Raw genomic sequence first — 24729 nt, 5'->3', positions numbered from 1 at the left:
TCTTGTCAATATCAGTTACGTCCCTCTCATACTAATTAATAATATATAAATATGTATTATATAAATATTATAGAAGACTATTTTATCGGGGACCATTTTCTGCTTTATAATGAATGATATCATTTAGTTTTATATGTACGTATATTTTTTTGGAAACACATTTTTGCAATGAATATGTTTTTTCAAATAGTTTTTTATAATGGATATATAGTAATTTGATAGCGATAACTGTTACAGATTACGTTATAACAATTTTTCTTATTAGCGAGCAGCCAACGGTCAGGATTGAATATGTTAGAGAAGTTAAATGAAAAAGACATTGCCATTACAATTGCTCTTTAGAGGCGGTTGACATTTCAATTTAATTAGGACATAATAATTTTTAACATTTATCAATGTTATCATATTTTGCAATATAATTATAAGTTATGATCTGCCAGTTGTCTTCAAAAAATTAAATTTATAACATATATATATATATAAAATTATTATTATTATTATTATTATTTTTATTTTTTTTGATGTCAGGATATTGTCTATATTTAGAATAACATGGACAACATCACATAGTAGAATAAAATTTTATCAACCTATACCATTTAAATATTTTAAAATTCTTTAAAATAAAACTTAAATAAGGAAAAAAGTAATTTTATAAAGTGTGCATATATGAAACAAACTGCTAATTATTATCAGTACAGGTTCATTCAGCTTTTTAAAAGAGATAATATGTCCTAAATCAGAAATCCTTTGCAAAATTATATGAAAACTATCTATTAATCAAATTGGGTAGGGTTTGGGCTAAAAGGAGTATAAGTTTTCATCCAGCTTGGGATGGGATTGAAAGCAATGATAGCGTGGCAGTGCAGTGAGATATAACATTGAAATGATGCATGGTAGTGAAACTGAGGACCACATCATGATCAGTCTGAGCGTGTGTGGGGGCCATGGAGATGAGCAAATCAAAGTGTGTGCCAAAAATGAAGTGGGTATAGATCTCTAATCCCTGCTGTTCACTTTCAGTTTACTGCTGAAACAGCTATTCATTTTTCTGATCCCACAATTCAGTGAACAGTTACATTTCTATTGCCTAATTAGTCAACCCCTGTTGGCAGACAAACCTCTCGCTCTCCATCCTAGTTAACATGTTTTCGTTTTCTTTTGCTTTCGGAAATACTTTTTTTTAAAAAAAAAAAAAAAAAAAAAGAACAGAAAAGAAAAAGAAGAGAAGAAAGCATGCAGATGCAGCAGTACTATTATAATAAAATAATAATAACAATAATCAAGCAAAAAAAAACAATTAATAATAATAATAATAACAATAAAAAAACATATTTAAATTACCAATATCGCCATAGGAACAGACATATTTACAACTCTATTTATCCAATTATATAATATTATTTTATTAAATTTTGTTATTTTTGACCATGAGAATGGGCATAATTTAGACTCCGTACTGAAATACTAAATATTGATTAAATACATTTAATTAAGTATTAATTTTTCAGTAAATTTTTTGATACAATTAATTAAGTTGCCACATATGTAATATATAAATGCCATTATTACTATATCATTGATGATCACTGATAAATAATATTTATTTCTTTTGTGTCGAGTTAGATCTAGTTTATATTAAGTATTTAAATCATAAAATAAGATATGTCAATTTGCAGCCTTTTCTCGTATCTTATTGCCTAGTCAGTCAAATTATTATTATTATTATTTTTCACTAATTAATCCATGAAAGTTGATTCTTTCAATAAATAAATAATATAAGGAAGTTGAAAGTAAACGTTCGGAAAATGTTCGAATTCTTACCTGAATAAAACATTCCCGTTGAATTTCATTTGTTTAATTACCCCAATTTGATTGAGTCGGATAAATGGCAATTTACTGTAACCATCAAATTAACTTGATAATTAATTAATTAATATAACGGCTTATCTTATAATTAAATTACTATTCCATTAAGATTTAATAATTAAGGTCAAATTAGAATAGTATGTAAAACGTCTCACCTTATATATATATTAAATATATATAGCGCGTACTAAAAAATGTCAGAAGTCAGACTTTAATTTTTTATTTTTTTATGGAAGTCAGACTCTAATTAGATTCGAATAGGAGTTGTTATACATATTGTTTGTTTAAAATATTTATTAACAAAATAAATAAAAGAAACAAAAAAATCATTTGCGGATAACTGAAAAATATACAGTGCACATCATGGAATGCAATTCTCTCAAGATGCAGTTTAAATCACTGAGGTCGTTCTGTTTTTTGAAGACATCAAAATAAATTATAAAATAATACAGAAAAAGAATACCTTTTTTAGGTGCGTTTGTTAAGGTGGTTCGATTTTGTTTTCTTCTTCTTTTTTTTTTTTTTTTAATAAATTGTGTATAATTTATTTATTTTAATTGTTTGTTAGTATGTGTTATTGGTGGTAATTTTATTAAAAATATCAATTAACAACAAATACGAAGAAAAAAAATAAAACCAATACAGTTTTTAATTGTTTCATTTTTTTAATTAGATTTATAATTAATTGAAATGTCTAATCACTAGTAACTAACACAAAAAAGATATTGAAATAAACAAACTACATTCAATTTAATTAAAAAAAAAAAAGTTAACAATATTATTGTTATGATTTTTGCTAAAATATTAAGAAGAGTTGTTTTACTTTTTTTTTTTTTTGGGTTAATTGGAGATGGGAGGAGTCACAGAATTATTATGCTTCAGTTCATATTGAATTTCAAAAGAATATGCAGTGTAAAGAATTAATGAAAAAAAGTTTTTTGAAACAAGTAATTTTTTTAAGCATCAATGTTTAATTAAATCTTGAATTAATTTTCGTTTTGAAAAAGCAACTATTTGCTTATCCTAAAATGATTTGCCTTTTTTTTTTTTCCCCATTAAAATCAAAAAGCACTTATTCTTTTGCACCAAAATCGTTTTAAATATATATATTTTCTCATATAATGTTTTTAGCTTTAAAAAAGCACTGTCACCCCGACTATATCAATATTATAATTAAGTTTGTTTTTGGGTATACTAATAGGATATTAAGTTCAAGTACAAGAAATTAGAATCCAATTATTTTTTGTATCTAATTAGGATGTGAATTGTGACACTGATGAAGAGCTTCCCAGAATCTTCCTACTTGGCTACTTTTTCTCAAGTTTTGCTTGACCAAATCTATGTAGATCTGGCTCTAAGATTTAATAATTATTTGTTGATCTTAAAATTGTTAATAATTTAGCTATTTTATCAGTGGAAACTAATATGGTCGGGCTAAATAAAAAAGAAAAATGTAGGTGTTGTTTTTACTTCAAGAAACACAAAAGGGTGCACTAGTTGTTGAATATTTAAACGTTATTATTGTTTACCATTTGGGGTTTGAATACGTATAGTCAATTAGTCATGTTATTGGCTTTGAATTCAAACTATTTTTCTTGTTCAAAGGAACAAGAAAAAATAAATAAATAAATAAAACACACAAGGAGACACAATTAAATTTAGGTACGTAAACATGTTATTACCTAAACATAATCATAATCCCAACTAACCATATCAAATCTCTAATTATTATAAAATATATAAAATAAATTAAGTAATTAAAAAGACTTGAAGCTAGAAGAAACTCCTAATTTGATTCATTGTTTCCTATTCATATCCTTGGTTCCCACAAATTCATGAACTTGACCATCTTTTTAGGGACCTTGGACTATATAATTTATTTGTATATTTTACTCAAACCAGTTTTTCAGTAAATAGATTATAATGTTATTTAATATATTTAGTAACATGACAATTTATATCATGGAAAATGTATGTATAGCATGTGTTTTAAATTTCTTTAACTTTTGATATAAGAACCATAATCATGTTGAGAGACAATTAACCACCATTTCATTATATAGAGTTTGGGCCTAACCGCATTGGATATGGCTTATTAACAATGGGCTTAGATATTGCGTGACCCATGGGATTGGGCAAAAATTTCCAAATATATTGATTTTAAAGTGGATAGATTTGAATTTAACATTATTATTATTATTATTATTTTGCTTGAAACAAATTAAACATTATTATCGAACAAATAGTAATTTTGCTACTAGATATTATACACAATATTATTGTAATAGATTAATTAGAATTTTTGTCATGGATTTGACTTCAAGTAAGCTTGTAAAAATAAGAAAAACACTTAACGAATAAGTTTCATTATGATCTACTATTCACCAAGATTACAATAGTTGTGCGGCTAATAATCCATAGCGAGAAATTTGTGTATAAGCAAATCTGTTGATCTTATCTCTACAAACTACTAAGACTGTTTGTTGTTTTTTTGAATTTATTTTTTTTTATGTTGAATTTCATGGAAATCCAGTGAACAATTTGTTGTATGCTTTATAACTTTTAATTTAATAAGTAACGCAAAGTTGAGATGGCCGAGTTGGTCTAAGGCGCCAGATTAAGGTTCTGGTCCGAAAGGGCGTGGGTTCAAATCCCACTCTCAACATGTTCAATTTTTTTGATATTTTCTTTTTTATTTTATAAAATTTTCTGTTAAATTAAATAAAATAAAATAATAGCGTCGTGGCGCCAAAGCCAAACCAACTAATCTTATCTGTGAGCTGTGACTGTAAGAGAGAGTGAGTGTTGGGGGGGGTGGTTTCAGCTTCGCCATGGCTTTTCTCTCAAAGCCTGGTTCTGTCTTCACTGCAACACAAACACTCACTCACTTTCAACAACCAAATCTTCAATGCTTTCAAGTTAAACTCCCCCACAAATGGCCCGTCATGGCTTCTTCTTCTTCTTCCTCTGCTGCCCCTGGTGTCGACCTCAAATCCCTTGAATCTGCCATTGCAAAGGTTCTTTTCGCACCCTCCTTAATTTTCTATATAATATAGTTTTTTTTCTTTTCTTTTTGTTTCAAAAAATCAAATTTTGATTGCTACCCTTTATCCCACACATCTGGTTTGTTAATTACAAACAAAAAAAAAAAAAAAAAAAAAAAAGAACTCTTGAGCTGCATGAATGTTCATTTTTCATTTGCTGCTTATGGATCTGAGAGTCATTTATATATCAATTGGTCCTTTCACTAGTATTAGTGCTGAATTGGATATTAATAAAGTTTATAACCGAATGTTTTATCTGCAGAAAGATAGCACAGCTGTTAAAGAGGCACTGGATCAGCTGAGTGAAGTTGGCTGGGCAAAACAATGGAGTTCTCAGCCATATGTCTCACGCCGTACGGTCAGTCTCCATTAAAAACAAAAAAAATAAAAAATAAAAATAGCCACATCTACAAACTCATGCGTACCATGTGTATGAAATTATGTCTATTTTTGTTCACTGTTTTATGTATAATTCTTGTTATAGTTTGTATGTTAAAAGAATCAGATTCACAAACAAACTGGTTCACGGTTTTGACGTGCTTGAATCAGACATCCCTTCGTGAGCTTACTACTCTTGGAATTAAAAATGCTGAAAACCTCGCAATCCCCAGTGTCAGAAATGATGTAAGTATACATTTCTTACCTGATCTGGACTATTTCCTTCTACGGCTACTTAAATGTATGATTTCTAATTACATCATATGCACTTGAGTGAAGATGATCTTTTTAAGATGTTCTGTTTATAAAGTATAATATAAAGATTTATTAAGTATAATATAAAGATTTATTAAATCAGCTAAGCTTTAACCACAACTACTAGGACAAAAATGTTCAGACTGAAAATTGATTTGATTCTCATATGATCAATATCCCAATGTTACTTTTTTGTCTTCCCTAATGATCCTAAGACAAATGGAAGTGAATTTTCAATGCTTTGTGAATTGGTATTAAATTTCAGTTGACCCCTATTTATATGCATCGCGAAGCCATTCGCTTCAAACTAGTGTTTTTAAATTTTGATATCTTTCAGTGTTACAGGCGGCTTTCCTTTTCACTGTGGTGGGGACAACTGGATTCTTAGGTGTTCTTGCAGGCCAGCTTCCTGGGGTAAGTTTGATTATATCCTGCTTCCTCTTTATATCCACATGCAAATTAGAATATCAACTATCTTGAAGAAATACTTAGGATGACTTTCTCAAAATCCATTTTAAGGTAGTTTTGACTTTTCAGTCTTTCTAACATGGTTTTCCTGATCTCATGGAGAAGTTTCTGTACATTTGCTTACAGTTACAGATATATAACTCCTTCTTGAAAGTTCTAGTTTTCTCTTGCATCTTAGGTTTGTAAAAGCTGCAGGCACTTCGTCACTTTTTAAGTCACATATTTTGTTCCATCTCTTGTTTTGACTCATTGACTTTTATTACTTTTAATTGGATGGAATATCAAAGCACCCATACTTGCTCAAAATCAACAAAACCAAACTTGCTGAACTGAAATTACTACTTTTATGTAGAATTTTCCATGTGTGCTATATGTCCTGCTCTGTGCACCCTCTTTCATTAATTTTCTCCCTAGTTTATCCATAGAAACCAATGTAAGAAGAAATAGTTCACATAAACAGGTGAGGACAATGGTGTTTGAGAGAAGAGCAGATATCTGATCTGATTGTCATAGATATTCTGGGCCTTCTATCGGAGCTGCCCAGTTTGGATATTCCAATAAGTAACGTAGCTAGCTTCTTTTGGCATCAATAGTTTGATAGATCAACAAGAGGACTAAAATTTTGTCTCATCATTATTTTGGCCCAATCACAGTTCTTCTTGTTAATAATCTTCTGTTCTTATCCTGCCAATCTTTTGACACACAGATTGCTATTGATCTTTTGGTTGAGCTGTTAGATTTACTCATGAAGTATTCGGATGTAAAAAAAATTGACAAATTCTGGCTTCTGCTTATGTGTTATGCTCGTACAACCATTGCAGGATTTTGGCTTTTTTGTGCCATACTTGATTGGGAGCATCTCTTTAATAGTTCTGGCCGTGGGAAGCATTTCCCCTGGGTAAGAATAAGTTCTCTTTGGAATATAATTTGTTCACACAAAAAAAATAATAATAATAATAATTAAAAAAAACAAAAAAATCTTATTGTGAAGCTGGCAAAATCGGATTATTGTTTTAGTATATGAACCAACAAGTTCTAAAGTTCTATTCTCTGTTGATTAGAATTATGATATTATTGCATAATAATTAATGCTTTCATCTGCATCTTTTAGGCTTCTCCAAGCTGCCATCGATGGGTTTTCATCATTTTTTCCAGATTATCAGGACAGGATTGCAAGACATGAAGCGGCTCATTTTTTAGGTAAATGCATATACCATAACCAGATGACTTTACTTGATTTAACACCGACTCCATAGCGACAATGATATCCTTTGTAATTTAAGTTTGTTACTTGACACTCTTTTGATTATAATAACCAATGTTTTCTTTGATTATTAGTTGCTTATTTGCTGGGCCTTCCTATTTTGGGGTATTCACTAGATATTGGGAAAGAGCATGTCAATCTCATTGATGAAAGGCTTGAAAAGCTTATATACAGTGGTCAGCTTGATGCCAAAGAACTAGACAGGTATTCATGTAGAGCATGGATAGCTATTTGAGTTCATAGTTTCATTTGATTAGCATTTCGGAAAGTGAGCAAGACTACTCTTAAATGATTTCATCCTAAATAATCTCTCTATTTTGCAATATTGTAAATTTGCTCCAACAAAATACTAGTTCTATGCAATCTCCAATAAATATTGCACCACTATTTCTTGTTTATTTAGTTTTACAGGCAAACATGCATTTCTATCCAAATTTGCATTAATGATCAAAATACGTATGAATTCTAGAAAGCACTGCCACTGCCAAGTTAACTTGTAATAGCCTAAAATAGGTTGGCGGTGGTGGCAATGGCTGGACTTGCAGCAGAAGGCCTTGAATATGATAAAGTGGTTGGACAATCTGCTGATCTTTTCACCCTACAGGTTCATGACCACAACTTTCCTTAAACTTTAGTCTTTTTTCCATTTCTTCATATAATGGATTTAGAATCTCATAGCCTGCCTTATCTTGTATTTATTCTATAGAGATTTTTCAACAGAAGCAAGCCACAACTGAGCAAAGACCAGCAGCAAAATCTTACCAGATGGGCGGTAAGTCTCTCGAAACAATCTGTATAATATGGCTAAATTTTTTAAGAAATTTCACTCATTAACTTCGGATTACCTTAGCTTTATTTCAAGAAATAAATCTGTGAATTCGATGTGTTTTGATACTGGGGATACAACTGCAGGTTTTATTTGCTGGATCCCTACTGAAAAATAACAAGGTGTTGTATGAGGCCCTCATAACGGCAATGTCAAATAAGGCATCTGTATTGGAGTGCATTGAGGCAATTGAGAAAGCTTCTTAATTCCGCGGTCTAATATAGCCAATATTTACTTTGTAAGATTTGTATTATAAATGCTTCATCACTTTTGTCACAATTGTTCATCAATCAGCAACAGAAACATCGACATAGTTCCTTTGTATAACGAAAAACAGTCACTTGTATATGTATATCTTTTTGATAATTTAATGTCTAAGCCATTCTTTTCTTTGCTTGGAAAGAAAGGAAGAAGAGGGAAGCAAAGTGACAGTTATCCGCACCAATATACAAAATATTCAGTAGCAAATCATCTCCATTCCCGTTTTGACCAGGCCTGTTTGTTCACAAAATTGAATTCTCTTTTACTCTTGGGATAAATTTTAGCATGCAAATCACTCGTATATGAATCAAAAATTTCAGATACCAATTTTTTTACTTGTAGAGCAAATTTTCAATGTTCTGAGAGTATAATACTTTTCCCTTATAAACACGTGTAAGAATCAACATTCAAGAGGGGCAAGTACCATACCCTTTAAAATGCTGTAGACATGGACTCCAGGATAAGAAGCATGAACCATAGGCCATGAGAACGAAATTTATATAGATTTACCTTGACATAAGAACTGTCCAAGCTGCCAGTAAACGTGCTTTGGAGCACTCGTTTTTTGTTCACATAATTTGCAGACTTGCAGTAAATTTTCTTACCCTTTGACCAAAGCTTTTAATACATTGAAATCTCACATACCAACATCAGACGAAAAAATGGCTGAAAAAAGTTGGAGTAATATTAAGTTCAAAAGGAGAAAAAAGAAGGTAGTTTTATTGAGGAGCTGAGCTATCAATAAGTTTTGAAGGCTATAGAAACTCAATTAAGGAAGGTAGTTTACACTAGATTCACATTGACTAGAAAAGACAAATAAAGGAGAGTAAAAATAAATAAAATAAAATAAATAAAAAATAAAAACTATAAATAAACAAAAGATAACTATCACCTTATTTAATAGAAATAGTTACACGTTCAATTACTTGATATAAGTTAAACAAGTAATTTTATTAAGATCCTACACATTCTTGTTTACTTTTTTTACAACAAAATGGCCAATTTGCCAGAAATTCATGCCCCGTTGTCACTCGTGGAAAACAAATCTCACCATCTTTAATTTACAGTCGTCCATACGTTGACAAAATCTCCCTCAGTTTCAAAGCTTCTGCCTCCAATTTGTCAAAGCTAGTGGAATCTGGTATCCTCCAACCCCAATTTCCAAACTGCGTTCAGTAAAAAGCTATAATCAGTATTCACTGTGCAAAATATTTGTTTGCATGTCAAAGATGAAGAAAAAAGATTACCCAATGTTTAATGGAAACCAAAAAATAGAAAATTAGTTCTTATACGAATACATAGAGCACAATCCTAATGTCAATTACTAAAAGCAGAGAAATCAAGAAAAATACCAAGTACCAGAAGGAAACTAAATAAAAGTAAAACAAAGATAAATAGGAACCCCGTAGTAATGTGTAGATTCTAAATCAAGTGTTTTTAGCAATGCAAATGTAAAGAATGGCGTTCTCTTTCTCTCATATATTATCTCCAACACCACCCCCTAACACTACAACACATTACGCAATTCAATGTATTTTGCAGTTGGACTAATCCTTTACCTGAGTTGCAGGAATGTTCATCCTTGCAGAACTCCCTAGCTTAAGAACATCTTGCATAGGTATTATAGCAGTTCGGGCCACAGAAGATAGAACACTTCGGATGAGTGCCCATGATATATCATCTTCATTGGTAATTGAAAGATATTTCAGTACCTGAGATGATAATTAAAATAATTTGATTCAGAAACAAAACATAATTATATTCAGAAACAAAGTCCGCCAACATTGTTTAACCATGTAATATGAAATGTACATGTTAGCAAGGGTATAAAAATAAAAAACAACTCACATTGGATTTCTCTTCCTGTTTCAAAACATCCCACCAACCTAGGATCTGTAATACAAAGAAAATATAGTTATTAGGCTCTGTTTTAAATCTGAAAAGAAAACAAAAACTCGGATGTACGAGTCATGGAGTTGATAAACCACTCCTATGATATAAATTAAAAAGTGTCTTCCAGATATATTTAGATGTATCTAAAGGTCCACCAGGTCTAGCAACTTTTCCCTACTTCACATAGAATTATCCAATTATTTTTCTCCACAAAGAGGAAAAATACAGATAAATATTTTAAAACATCCCAAGGAATGAAAGGCCTTTACTGTGTCATTATCATGCGTTCCAGTGTACACAACTTGATTGGATTCATGATTATGAGGTAGATGAGGGTTGGCAGCATCGCTCCCAAAACCTGGACCAATTTACAAAACAGATACTCAGAACATTAATGCTCAGGTTATTACCCACATATCTAATGACAGTAGTATGTTAAGTGCACATTTGGTAAAGATTTTGTTTAGTCATTTTAAAAGCTGAGGATAAAAATGTGTACTGTAACTGTCCTAAGATTTTAGTTTTAAACAACTGATCTAAGAACCATTAGAATTGGTTTTAAGTTTTTATTTAAGGAACTACCATTGTCAGCCATATCCTCTCCCATCTATGTTTTCTCTCCCCTTTCCCTCTTCTGCCTGCTCATCTTAACATCTATATTGTCTTCCTTGTATTTTGTTCAAGAAAACAAAAAATTAAAATAAAAAAAAGTTATCAAACAAATTCAATGTCTTAAAAATTTTTGGTCTCTCTTTTTTTTTTTTGAACGAAAACTAGTTTCGTTTTCTATTTGTTTTTAAGACCAAAAACATTACCAAATGAGCTAATTCTTAATTAGCAATGATTTAATACCAAACTGTAGCACAGCCATTCCAGGAGCCCCAATGGATCTCCGAAGCTGAATTACATCCTCAGTTATAACCCCCTGCACGTAACAGTAAAAAGGATCAGAATGTTTAATCAGACATTAAATGCGAAAAAGTATGCATTCAGTCAAAGCCAAAAAGAAAACTGCACTATGCTATCCTTATAGTTTACACCCACAATGACATGGACAAATAGCATACCAATAATTGAAGTCCAGCCATAAAGAAGACAGCATCCCACATCCTAGTGATCTAAAACAGCAAAAGATAGCAGCCACGATAGATGTTGCATGAAGAATCGTAAAAACCTTTAGCTAAGTTTCTCTACCTTTAATTGATCTATAATGTCAGTGGTAGGCTGTCTATTAAATATGCCTACTTACTATTTTTCACTTTTTTTAACTAAGTTTCTCTATCACTTATTTATTTATTTATTTATTTATTATTATTTCATTTCTATTACCAGAGAACGCTATTTTTTATTTTTTATTTTTATTTTTTTAACAAACATTACCAGAGAACTCTGCAAGTAGTAGAACAATTATTCAATCATTTTGCCAATGATATCATACAACTAACCCCAATGTCTAAATCCAAAGTACACAAATCAATGAATATGTAGCAATAATATTTAATATCAAACTATTTTACCTAAAGAAATATTTAAGATCAAACTTTTGCATAGAGTGAAACGATGGTCTATTTTCAATTTTGAATACCCCAACCATGATCAGCTCCTAAAGGCAAACTGTATTTTCATTTCACCATTTACACTTATAGAGATGGCCAAAGTATATATAAAGAGTAATTATTAGGCTTGATAAGTATCATTCTTAAAGGTATGCAAACCTATCACAATGAAAATGATTATTGTGTTATCGATACATTCATCCAAATTTGACGGTCCTAATTGCTAGCAAGTTTTAGATTTCAAACATGGGAGAGGATTGTACTCTTTATCCAGTCTGCTAAACATACCAAATCTTCGGCTATAATATTAATCTTCCCAACTGCTCTGGAGATGGCATCAAACAAGGATTTTCCAGGTCCAGCCTACTGTCATGGAAAAAAAGGTTCCTTGATTAAATACTGGGATAATGAAGCAGAATTGGAACTAAATCTGAATCACAGAAATCTGACCTTCCATCGTCCAACCATCGCAACTTTCGATTCTGCACATATGAAATATTTTAGTGTAGCAAAAATATTAATAAGCAATAATCAATAGGCATAAGAAATATATTCTGTTATAGAATCACCTGAAGGAACAGCCCAAAATCCAGCAAATCCTCTAAAGTGGTCTATTCTAAATTCATCATACAGATTCTGTGCACGTTGTATGCGCCGTATCCACCATGAAAATCCATCTTCCTCCATGGCTTTCCAATCATATAGAGGGCTTCAAATAAGAAATTAGTATATTTAGTAAGCGATGTAGCAGAATAGCATAAAATACATTTACTATGAATGGATTAACAATAGCAAATAGAGAAGGGACACAAAAAAAAAAAAAAAAAAAAAAAAAAAAAAAAAAAGCGGAAAAGGAAGCATAAGGAAATAAAAGTAAAAGAAAATGAAAAGAGGAGAATTACAACTATATCATTTGTGCGACAAAAAAAAACATATAATGCAAGACTATGTTTAAAAATGTGAAAATCAATATGTACCAGCATAAAAAGTAATATCTGAACCAATTAATCCTTTTTTATCAACTATTCTTGTCCTCTGTGGATTTACTTCAAAAACAATACTGTTTCAAGGGGAATAACTTATTAATTTGTCAAAAGGGAAGGAAAGAAAATAACACAAAGAAAACTAAATACGCAAAAGAATCATGTAAAGAAACCATCAAGAATGACAGTTTGTGTTCGTTGCCAAGTCACGACACTTTTTACATCTAACAGACTAGTTCAGATTTTATATGATTGTATCTTTCAAAAATGAAACAATTATAAAAAATTTCAATGTAATTGCTCGATAGTGTCTAGAGATATATAACCTGTCCCACAGCTGACCAGTATCACTGAAGGCATCAGGAGGAACACCACTAACTAGAAGAGGAAAGCCCTTTCTGTTCTGCGAAAAAAATTAATATTAGTTTGATTTGGTATCAGATTTTTTTCGGAAGAATGGATTGATTATTAAGTTGTCCCATCATCAACTAAAGAATTACTGCTTACTCACTAGCAAAAAGTGTTTTTTGTTGGCCCATACATCTGCACTGTGATAACCTACATAGATGGGCATGTCTCCCATTATACTAATTCCCTTACTTTGTGCATACTGGCGTACTTTCTGCCATTGCCTTTGGAATATGAATTGCTGGGCAATGAATATGTCTATCTGTAGATAAAAACCTTGTGTTGGTAATGCAAAGGCTTCTAGCATCGAGCAGAGATACCACAGGAAATATAAGTGCATAGAACAGTAAGAGTGATCCAAATCTTACAAAATCCTTTTTGCTTTGGTAAATGCCCTCTAAAGCTTCGAGGTGGCGATTTTTTAAAGGTTCAGGCCATTCATACCAATTCAAAGTATTTAAACTGCTATCTATTGCAGCAAAATAAGCTGCATCCTCAAGCCAGCCTACAATATTATGGAACAAGAATTACATGAGGAAAAAATTTCCACAAATTCACCCAAAACTATTACAAACATAAGCAAACTGCATATAACATTCGTTTAACTGTTTCTGAATGGAGTGTACATTTGGTACTCTGAATGAAAACAAGTCTTCTCAACTTTTTTCAGTCAGTCAAAGAAAGTTGATAGCACTTTATAACTAATAAAAAAAACAAAAAAAAAAAAATGCTACACTTTTAAACCACTTCTTGGATAAATACCATCATTTTGAACAATATACTAAGTATTTTTGTGAGAATTCTCTTAATGCTGAAGGAATCTTTATGCAGAACAATTTTGCATAACCCAACCCACAACAACAGCATATCCAATTACACAAAATTTTCATATGCTTACTTGAGTCACTATAAAATTGGTATATAACACTATTATGTCACATAATGTCTATAAATACTTATGTATGATACAAATGATCCAAAAAAGCATAGACTTAGTATTCTTGTTGACTTTTAGTTTGATCGAAACAAGCAGTTCTTTAGTTCAACCCAAACAGAATCTGTCCATTACACATAAAACTAAAGCTAACTCAACTCTCAAATCCCAATTTAATTAGAGCTGTACCACCTAAACGAAAGATTATAAAACCAACCATATATAGCTATAATCCAAATAATATAAAAGATTGTCAAAATTTTATGCGCATGAAATTGCTGTAGCTGTAAAAAATTGTTGTCCAATACAATACAAAATCTAAAGGAAGCTACAAATGCCTACGGAATTCACCACTAAGTACATGGAAGTATTTAATAGTGTCACCAACAGAAAAGAATATAACATTCATCCTGGTTTATGAACCTAAAACAGTATCCTCCCTTAACTATCTATTAGTTAAAGGCAGCCTACAAGCTAAATAATGAATCGAAAAGAGTAAGCATACTAAAATCATAAATTTATTAAGCATGAAAGCTTACTTGATATATTAGGATCAGTACGAAATTCTTCAAGCTGACTTTTTAGTTCACCTTTGCTCCTAATAAGCCTCTCTGCAGCCTAATAAAACACCAAATAATAAGTAGTTCTGTATAGGAAATGAAATAAGATGGTATACATGCATTATCTTCATTAATACTAAAGCATGTATGCAAAACTTGTACAAAAGGGGTTTTTAACTGTTCTGTGTAATTTCACTTCAAGAAACTACATTTGAAATATAAAACATGTCAATGAATATGCATAATGGCCTTATTCAGCAGCTTTTCCTCTTGGATGAACCGTTGAGCCCATATATAACTAAAATGCCTAGGTATGAACATTTTTCCTCTATTTATTTTTATTTCAATACAGCAAGAGACAAGCAAAAAATCATGTGGGCAATCCTGATTGAACATTTAGGGAGATCCAAAGTTAACGCCTATTATTTTGAGCTTAATCTTCAACTTGCAGTAGTTTATCATCCAACTATAATTTTATGTTTCAACTTTAACATTATTGTGAGTTGAGTTGCATGCAGCGACATATTCATTCAACAAAACCATCAGATAACTGTATCAATTACAAAGACATCAGTGAAACTATGAGACTAGAGTTCCAATTCTAGTCTCTAATTTAAAGTTACTTCAAATTAGTGCACCACCTGATTCTCAATCTTCATAAGTGGATTTATATAAAATATAACACCACAAATTGCTTTATATCATTTACCTTAACTATCAAAGGATCTTTTATCTCAGCTACTTTTGAGAAGTTCACACGATCGGCATCACTGCATGAATGAGCTTTAGCTTATGACTCCAACAAAAGGGATGTATAATTGTGCTAAAATATCGTAGGATACAAACACAAGTAAAAGCCCTCACACTGGTTTTGGTAGCTCCTCCTTTTTCAACAAACCATCCTTAACAAGCTCGTCAAGAGATATCAAGAGAGTGTTACCACAATTTGCATCCTGAAAGTGATAATCCAGAAAAATTACACAGAATTGCATGGCACAAAAACTCACAACCTATACCGAAAAGGTGAGATGTATAAACTTCCATTAGGGAGTTGATTGAATACATCCAATTAAGTCTAGCAATGCATATCAGAGGATCTAGAAAAAAAATCAAATCTACAAGTTAATGTAAACTCAATTAACTTATCTAAATCATTAGCTTCATATTTCTATTTTGAGTCACTTCCCATGTTCTTTTAAATTCCCATGAAAAGAAAAAGAAATAAAGAAACATTCAATGGAAAAAAAATATATATATATATATATATTATATAGCGTATCTGACATGTTACCTGACATGAAACAATTTATTTTCTAATTATCTTGAATCAAATAAATCATATTTCAGAATAATTATCATAAGAGAGTCAAGAAGATTATGCCACCTTTACGAGTTATATGCAGAATCTTCAGATATAGTGGACTACCCGGTAAAAAAAAATATAAAGATTTTGTAACAAGCTAATTCGATTGTGCTCCATCTCTTGATATTTCTTAATTAGATAAAAACTTAGAACTAGCACAAAAGTTTTGAAAAATTGCAGAAACAAATGTTACAAAACTATACATAGCAATACGGAGACAAAAAAGCTACCTTCTTAACAATCTTGGCAAATTACCTAGAAGCTCATAATGATTGGTACATGCCAAGGCTCATTTTAAAAAAAAAAAAAAAAAAAAAAAAAAAAAAAAAAATTCCAAAGTACCAATTTGAGAAAACTAATCGCCAACAAGAAACTCAATTTATCATTCAACGAAATAAAATTTCCTGACAGCTCACAACCGTTAAGGAGAAACAATCATCAGAAAATTTATTGAAAGAATTTTGTGACCTGGCCTGAATAGGGGGATCCTTCTTCATTAGCCTTCCTCCCAGGAGGAACAAGGGGAAGAACCTGTATACACATATAAGTATTCAAGCACAGCACAAATTAACACATCTTGCTCCAAATACTTTGAACTTGTAATCAGCATTATGATTAAAGACATACAAGCCGTGAATTCTGGTTAAAAATAATAACCTGTGAAGTAAAACAGTAATTGTGCAATACATAAAGAAATTTAAAAGATTTGCAACGTGGCCCGAATAAAAAAAAAAAATGCTATATATATATATATATATATATAAACATTAAACAATGCTTCCACTTTCCATCATTCTTTTGGAGGGAAAATAAATACGCGAATACAGAAACAGGAAAGGAAATATAATTGCAACATAGACATTGCAAAAGCTAATTCAACTATATGTGAGTACAGTTATTGAACAAATTCCAGTATTCTCTCTCTGTATCATGTGGGACAGAAAAACCTATCTGAGAGAGAGACTGCATAAACTTGAAAATGGCAACGAAACCAATACAAATTCACCAAGAAGCAGATTTCACATTCTTTGCGAAAGCGAAACTTCATTTAACAAGTAAGCAAATAATTTAATCAGATATAATAAGAGCTTTTCTACACAAAATTCTCATTCACCAACATCCAAATCCAATTTTAAAAACCTGCTCCAGAGCCCCGTTTTACCGTAATAACTAACAAAACCAAACACAGTAATCAGTTACTCGTCTACTTATCAACTTCTTCAGCAACCAAACGGAGCTTAGAAAAATCATACACATCAAAACTTTATTTAATTTTTTCTTCTCTCGCATTTCCTCATAAAAGACTTGTATTTCGCATACTCGAAATATGCGATTACATTTATGTGCCGCTACGGCAAGTAAAAATATGTAGTAGTGAGCAAAAAAATAGATGGTGATACCTGCCAAACAGAACAACCAGCTTCATGAAGCCAATCGATGAAACGAAAGGCCTCGTCACCGAAATCACCAATCCCGTAAGGTCCGCGAAACGACGTCGGATGAAGCAGCACGCCGGCTCTTCTGCAATCGGCGGGATCCGGCTGAGGGAAACGATCGCCGTAGTCAAGAGGCAAATCGTCGCCGACAGAGGGAAGAGTCAAGACGGCGTCGCGGCCGCATTGGCACCGGAGCAGCGGAATTCTGGGTGGGAGGTTGAAGCGAGCGAAGGGAGAGAAGAGAGTGGAAGAGGAGGAGGTGGGGATTGAGGAGTTACAGTGTTTCTGAGACAGAGAAGAAGATGAGAGGAGAGAGAATGAGCCTGCGATAGCCATTCCTTTTTTGCACAGAAAAACAGAGAGAGAGAGAGAGAGAGAGAGAGAGAGAGATTGGAGTTCGATGTTTAGCTAAATAGTCAGCCTAAGTGAAATCCATGTGAAGTGAGAGTGTGAGACTCGGTTTGATGTTGTTAACTGTGTAGAGTGAAGTTAAAGGTCAGACACTCACATGTCGTCACCTTCAAAATAGAAAACACATTTTTTTCTCTCTTTTTTGGGTACTATTTATTTTATTAGACACACTAATTATAATTTAATCCTTCCTGCGAATTTTAAAAAATTACAATTAACATCGTTTTAGAAGATAGGGAATATATTAATTGGTTGCAAATGCAACACAATAGAGAAAGAATATTTTATGGTTTTTTTTTTTTTTGAAAAGCTTATTATATCTTAAAACTAAAAAAAAAAAAATTGTATTTAAATTAGAAATCAAAAATAAATTAAATTAATCCAAAATTTTTACTTTAAAAGTGTGGTTTTGTTTTTTTAATCATTTATAATTTTTTTTTTCCCTGTATTCCGATGTCTTAAGCATACAAATTGAAGTATTTATGAATTACCACCAAGCCAACCTTATTTATTATCCAAAATAAAAACTTGAAATGCTTATATATATATATATGTAATTATTTTAGATTTGTCACTTGAATTTTACATTGACCTAAAAAAGAGACTTCAATTCTACCTGAAAAATCCCACGTTTATTTGAAGTGAGAATGAATAATTTAAATAACAAATTAGGGTTTTTAGCTTTAGTCTTAAAACTATATTTATAGTGCATTTAAGTTTTTGATTTTTTTTTTTTTGATATTTTCGTCTCTAATTTTATACACTAATCCTTAAACTATTTGTACCAGTTTAGAGGCTTTTTTTTTTTTTTTCTAGTGTCTAATATGCCTACAATCTATTAAAAATTAGAATAAAAATCATGTCAAGAATTAAAGTGTACAAAAAATTAAAATTTAGAAAGTAAAATATCCAAATAAAGTTCAAGAATTAAGTAAGTGTAATTATGGATATAGTTCAACACTGTCAGAGCAAATAACCCTAAATTTTATAAAATAAGAATAGAAAAAATAAATATTTATTGGATATATTATATTATATAACGGGTAAAGTTCAGTCGTTATGGACATAGTTTAGACATGAATCAATTTTCACAAAATGAATCTGATCTAAACATAACAATAATAATAATAATAACAATAATAATGTTATTTGTCCACAACTTGACAATTTAATTGCTTATTAAAAAGAAGTATACTTTGGCCCCAAAAAAAAAAAAAAAAAAAAAAGAGTATACTTTTCCATATTAATTTTTTGATTTAGAAACTAAACAAAAATTAAATGTATCTTATAATCACTTGCCATATCAGTAGTATGCCATTGTTTGATCACCGAATCAGAAAAATGGCTAGCAATTTTCATAGCAAAATTCTAAAACAAACAATTATAATATTTGTCAATAAAGTGGAAATGTCGGATTTGTATTGAGAAATACACGACAAGCTTCGTAATCAAGCAAAAAAATGGATAAACATTGTGCAATCCCTAGAATACCTTTTGGAATATGTGAATGGAAGCCTTAATTGTCGTCTTCATTACGTTTTCCCAAGAGATTTTTTATTTCTTGAGTGCTCATCAATCTTTTCATTCTGGAAAATGTTAAAATTGCGTTGTAATCTGCTTATTAGTCAGTTTTTCAGTACTTACATAGTTTTAATTAAAAACATATTTAATAACTCTTTTTATTGCTTTTTTTATTTATTATTACATTAGAAAAATAAATAGTCATTCAAAAAATAATATTTTAAAATTTTCATGTCATACTTCTATTTAGAAAACATCTCATATTTTTTTCTTATGAATTACAATATATATTGAAAGCATGTGACACTTTGAATGTAATTAAAATTATGACATGATTTTTATCATTAGGTTATTAATTTGTATCTACATGTAAAATTTTCCTATACTAATGTGAATTTAATAGTTTTTCTCTAACATAACATTAGCTAATAAAGCATCATTGTTTTATAATGTTGAATTGACTTTATTTTAAATGTATATCTCTACCAATTAATCTAATTATATTTAATTATATGGTAAATAATTCTTACATGTAAGCTATAATTACACATGTAATCATGTGCTTATATAACTAACACTAACTCAACTAACCTATAAAAAATATAAAATTAATTCCTAACTTTTATGACTTTTGTAATTTGTATATCTAATAAACTTAAAAAATCTATCGAGATCACTCCAAAATTTATAAACATGTAATGCAAAACATAAGAATTCAAATTTTCTATCAAAATTGCTTTCAATGTTTATAAACATACAATATAGAATATAAGAAATTACATATATATATATATATATATATATTACAACACTAGTCACTACACCGAGGAGAACTGAAAATCTAGCTTTCAAAATGGTGAGCTCACTAAAGCTGAGTAATGGTAGATGGGACAAGAATCAGTTAGAGAATTTGTTTGATCAAGAATCGGCCAAGAGAATAAAAGAAATGTTTTGGGTAGATTCCAATCTTGAAGACAAACTAATTTGGATAGGCACGAAGTGAGGAAAGTTTACTGTGCAATCAACATATAACTTAGAAGAGGGGGAAGAAGAAAGAGGTGGTAAGTGGTGGAATTTTTTGTGGAGAAGTAATATCCATGAACGAACAAAGTTTTTTCTTTGGAAGCTAGCAAACAATGGTCTTCCATTGCTTTCTAATCTTGCTTCCAAAGGAATGAATTTGGAACATGTGGATTGTGTTCATGGGTGCCCGTGTGTCGAAAATGAGATCTATGTTTTCTTCCATTGTGAGGTAGCTACGAAAATCTTGTATGCGAGCCCTTGGGGAATTAGATGGGAAAGGGTTGTTAACAACGACCTCTTTCACTTTTTAAAGTGTTTCTTTCACTTTTTAAAGTGTTTGGCTTGTCCAAAGGGGATCCTTCCAGTCCAACTGGAGGATAAAGAGGAGTTCTTTGTTTCCAATGTAATTACAATGGAGCATATAAGTGGATTAGAAACAAAAAGGTTAATGAAGGTATAGTTGACAGAACAGAAAGTGCACCTGATTTTATTAAGGATCGAGTCTCGGAACTGAAGGAAGCGACAAGACGCGAAGGAGTTGACAACTACACCCAAAGTGATATCAGGGAAAATGACATTTCTAAGTGGCATAGCCCTTCAAGGAGCACCATTAAATTGAACACTGATGCGACAATAAAGAGTGATGGGAGTCATTTGGTTGTGGTTGCAAGAAATGCTAGAGGAAAGGTTGTTCACTTACATACCTTTAAATATGCTGTTATTGTCCCAGAATTGGTGGAATTAGAAGCGATCCTGCAGGCAGTGCATGTGGCGCAACGTTCAAATTGAATTTGATGCTTTATCAATAATTCAAGCGTTAAAGAACAAGGAGTTGAGCTCTCTACATTGGGCAACCGAAAAGTTTTTCCATGTCAAAAAGGCCAAAGAAAAAATATTTATACATGATAGAAATATAGAAGGCAAAAGGGCTTGGGTCCTTTTTGTCAACTTTACAACTACTTTTTCTCTCTGTTTTAGATGAAATAATTATTTGTTTGTTTTTTTTTTCATTAACAACACACACAACTTTCTCAATCAACACTCTTTTTCTTTTTTTCCTTTTTTAAAATTCCATAGCAATTTTTGGCAATATTTATCAGAAATGCTTTCAAACCCACTTTCTCCTTTTTGTTAATCATCATCAAATTATCAAATGAATCAATCAAGCCCTACACCAGAGATATTAAGAGTAAGAAAACCACCATAGTGACCATCTTCTTCTATTAAAGGATCCTAATTTAATGATAAACCTCTATGGAACCATGTCAAGGTTCTCAATGTAGTTGTTGGTGGAGGTGGAAATCGATACTGAACTTGCAACTATTGTAGTAAAAAAGTGACCGATTCATATTCAAAGGTGAAAGCTCATTTATCAGGATTCCAGGTCATGGGGTTGAATGTTGTAAGGTTGTTGCAGGTGATTTACTTCAACAAATAAAAAGAGAACATGACCATGTTGAAATGAAGAGACTCTAGGATGAGTTCAATGAAAGACAAAAGGCAGAGTATGTTAATTTACCTAGTGGTTCATATTTGTTGCAACACAAAAAGAGGAAAGGAGCAGTGGTTGGATCTTTAGAGAGATCTTCCAGCACTACACAATGTTTATGGCTAACAAAGAAGCTGCTAGGATTTTCTATGTCAGGGCACTACCTTTCAATTTTACAAAGTTTTCCTATTTTAGGCAATACTTAAAGACACTAGCAAATAACAATTTGGCAGGCTATATTTCTCCTACTTATAACAGATTAAGGACAACTTTGCTTGCACAAGAGAAAGAACATATTAATAGGAAACTTCAACCAATTAGAGATTCATGGAGGAAGAAAAGAGTGTTAATTGTCTCTGATGGATGGTCGAATAGCCAAAGAAGACCTCTTATAAATATGATGGCTACATCTTCTAGTGGAACAATGTTTATCAAATCAATTGATAGTAGCAGCAATATAATAGATGGGGACTATGTGGCTTCTTTGTTTCTACAGGTGATCAATCAGATTGGAGATGCTAATGTTGTTCAAATAATTACTGACAACATAAACAATTTCAAGTTAGCAGGATTACACATTGAATCCAGGTATCCTCACATCTTTTGGACTCCTTATGTGGTATATAGCTTGAATTTTGCTTTAAAGAATATATATGATCCATTTAAAAGATCACATCAATACATCCAGTGTAAATGGATTGTTGATTTAGTTTCTGATGTGCAAACAATTCGTAATTTTGTTGTCGATCATAGTATAGCATTATCTATATACAACAAGTATTCTAAGTTGAGTTTGTTAAGAATTGCTGATACTAGGTTTGCATCAAATATTGTAATGAGTAGACATCTAAAATAAGTGAAGACGACATTAGAAAAAATGGTAATGGATTCTAGATGGAAATCATAGAGGGACGCAAATGTTGAAAGTAAGGCACAAAAAGCAAAAAAGTGCATTGTTAATGAATAGTGATGTGATAGGTTAGATTATTTTTTATCTTTTACTGAATTTATGCTTGATATGTTACGGGTTACTGTTATTGAGACTCCTATTTTGCATTTGGTTTATGATATGTGAGATATTATTATTGAAAAAGTGAAAAAGATTATATTTGACCATGAAGGAAAAGATTTATTAGTGGTAGTTCAGTTTTTTCTTTTTTTTTTTTTCTTTTTTTATGTTGTTCATGAAATTTGGAAGAGTAGATGTGCCAGAAGTAACACCCTTTTACATTGTATGGCACATTCTTTGGTGCCAAAGTATTATTGTGATGCTTGGCTTTAAGGTGGGAATAATATTATTATGAGGATAGCTTCACATGAGGATCAAGAGGTGTCTACCAATAGAAGCCAATGCTTCAAGAAACTATTTCAAAATCCAAATGATTTGAGGAAAGTTTATGCTAAATTTGGAGTTTTCTCAAGTGGATTTGACTATCTCAATCAGCCACATGTTATTAAAGGGAGAATGTTTGAGGAACCATTGTCGTGGTGGGCTAATCATGGTGCTTCTACACCATTGTTGTAAGCTTTAGCTTTTAAATTGCTTTCACAACCAGCATTTCATCTTGCTCTGAGAGAAATTGGAGTATTTATTTCAACATACAAAATATTAAAAGAAATAAATTGGCAAGTAATATAGCTGAAAACCTTGTTCTTATGCATTGTAATCTTCGCTTAACATCGAGGAAAGAAGAAGAGTACAAGATTGGGCCAACAAAATGCTGGAACTTGTGTAAGTTTTTTTTTTAATATTTTTTTATCATTATTTATTTATTTTTTATGTAGAACTTAAATAATAACAAAAATGTTTTAAATTTTATTTTTTTTAATCATCAATCCACCTATTAATGAGTTTAATTTTTTATACGTTACATCATTTCTATAGGTGATGATAAAGCTGATTTGGATAACCCTGCCACTATAGAGCTTGCAGAACTTTTACTTAATGAACCTGAGTTGGAGATTATGACATTGAGTGATGATAATGAGTAAAGCAAAGAGAGGAATTGATAGGCATATGTGGACTTGTAACTTTTGCACTTTTAAAAACTTAAGAGTCTTCGTAACTTTTGTTATTTTTGTTTAGTTAGATTAAATTATGTTATGTAATAAATTTTAGTCTTTCTTAAACTTCAATATGCATTAGATTGCTTTTGTTTAATTAAATAAGAATTTGATATGCATTACAAGTTTTCTATTTATTATTGTGTAGTTAAGTATTTGTCCAATGATATGATTCATACGAAGATATAAAATTGATATAAAATTTCTTTATTCTTGTTAAACACAACCCCACACTCATACCCAAATTTTGGATACTTATCATCCATATTCCTGTATTCTAAATTTTGAGAATTGACAAATCTAACTCTTAGATATGTGCTTGTACCCGACACCCACACCAAAGTCCGAGCAACATAGCCGCCACATTAGCAAGTCTCACCAAACTCAGAGATCAGATAAGTCCTATCCCCATTACCACTCTTCATCATTTAATTCCATTGCTGCCATATTCTTTACCTAACTCAAACATTATGCATCCAAATCCAATAAAGCTAACTATCACTTCTCTATTCTCATCATCACATACGCGTTTGTTATGTTTCAATTTCCAAGATGCCACTATAGGCTCCACCTCTCACGCTTCCTAAAAAAATCATCCTATTTTCAATGTAAAAAACCTTCACGTGAAACACCAAAAATAATGATGCTCCCAACATGGAACAT

General features: G+C 31.2%; 2 protein-coding genes and 1 non-coding gene across 6 annotated transcripts; 2 read left to right on the top strand and 1 right to left on the bottom strand.

The window, feature by feature from the left end:
- The first annotated feature begins 4453 nt into the window (after positions 1 to 4453).
- Positions 4454 to 4534, top strand: TRNAL-AAG (transfer RNA leucine (anticodon AAG)). Its single transcript has one exon. It is a non-coding gene; the product is annotated as a tRNA-Leu (tRNA).
- Positions 4535 to 4615: 81 nt separating this feature from the next.
- LOC107425474 (uncharacterized) lies at positions 4616 to 8554 on the top strand. 4 transcript variants are annotated; one of them, XM_048478422.2, is made up of 10 exons: positions 4618 to 4886; positions 5176 to 5271; positions 5463 to 5537; positions 5952 to 6020; positions 6896 to 6972; positions 7186 to 7274; positions 7413 to 7542; positions 7852 to 7942; positions 8045 to 8110; positions 8251 to 8554. In XM_048478422.2, the coding sequence occupies exons 1-10, from the start codon at positions 4701 to 4703 to the stop codon at positions 8368 to 8370; spliced, it is 999 nt and encodes a 332-aa protein (XP_048334379.1). In that variant the 5' UTR covers positions 4618 to 4700; the 3' UTR covers positions 8371 to 8554. The 4 variants fall into 4 exon arrangements, with proteins under 4 accessions (XP_060674670.1, XP_048334379.1, XP_060674671.1 ...); XM_060818688.1 differs by having other exon boundaries at positions 4743 to 4886; positions 5413 to 5537; XM_048478423.2 differs by having other exon boundaries at positions 4743 to 4886; positions 5398 to 5537.
- Positions 8555 to 9296: 742 nt separating this feature from the next.
- Positions 9297 to 18024, bottom strand: LOC107425478 (4-alpha-glucanotransferase, chloroplastic/amyloplastic). The gene is made up of 16 exons (XM_048479684.2): positions 17523 to 18024; positions 16591 to 16653; positions 15624 to 15712; positions 15469 to 15529; positions 14739 to 14817; positions 13634 to 13770; positions 13369 to 13527; positions 13184 to 13260; positions 12444 to 12583; positions 12325 to 12356; positions 12163 to 12237; positions 11171 to 11243; positions 10588 to 10676; positions 10274 to 10318; positions 9985 to 10137; positions 9297 to 9591 (listed from the first exon to the last, which is right to left on the bottom strand). The coding sequence occupies exons 1-16, from the start codon at positions 17892 to 17894 to the stop codon at positions 9487 to 9489; spliced, it is 1749 nt and encodes a 582-aa protein (XP_048335641.2). The 5' UTR covers positions 17895 to 18024; the 3' UTR covers positions 9297 to 9486.
- Positions 18025 to 24729: the final 6705 nt, after the last annotated feature.

The sequence above is a fragment of the Ziziphus jujuba genome, chromosome 7 (genome assembly GCF_031755915.1).
Source record: "Ziziphus jujuba cultivar Dongzao chromosome 7, ASM3175591v1".
Lineage (NCBI taxonomy): Eukaryota > Viridiplantae > Streptophyta > Magnoliopsida > Rosales > Rhamnaceae > Ziziphus > Ziziphus jujuba.
This window is presented reverse-complemented; position numbering and strand designations above follow the sequence as displayed.

Coding starts and splice junctions, on each gene's coding strand:
- LOC107425474 (XM_048478422.2), top strand. CDS start 4,701: ATGGCTTTTCTCTCAAAGCCTGGTTCTGTCTTCACTGCAACACAAACA. Junction 4,887..5,175: donor TTGAATCTGCCATTGCAAAG/GTTCTTTTCGCA, acceptor TTTTATCTGCAG/AAAGATAGCACAGCTGTTAA. Junction 7,943..8,044: donor CTGATCTTTTCACCCTACAG/GTTCATGACCAC, acceptor TTTATTCTATAG/AGATTTTTCAACAGAAGCAA.
- LOC107425478 (XM_048479684.2), bottom strand. CDS start 17,894: ATGGCTATCGCAGGCTCATTCTCTCTCCTCTCATCTTCTTCTCTGTCT. Junction 13,528..13,633: donor ACCAAAGCAAAAAGGATTTT/GTAAGATTTGGA, acceptor TTTTATCTACAG/ATAGACATATTCATTGCCCA. Junction 9,592..9,984: donor TGAACATTCCTGCAACTCAG/GTAAAGGATTAG, acceptor TACTGAACGCAG/TTTGGAAATTGGGGTTGGAG.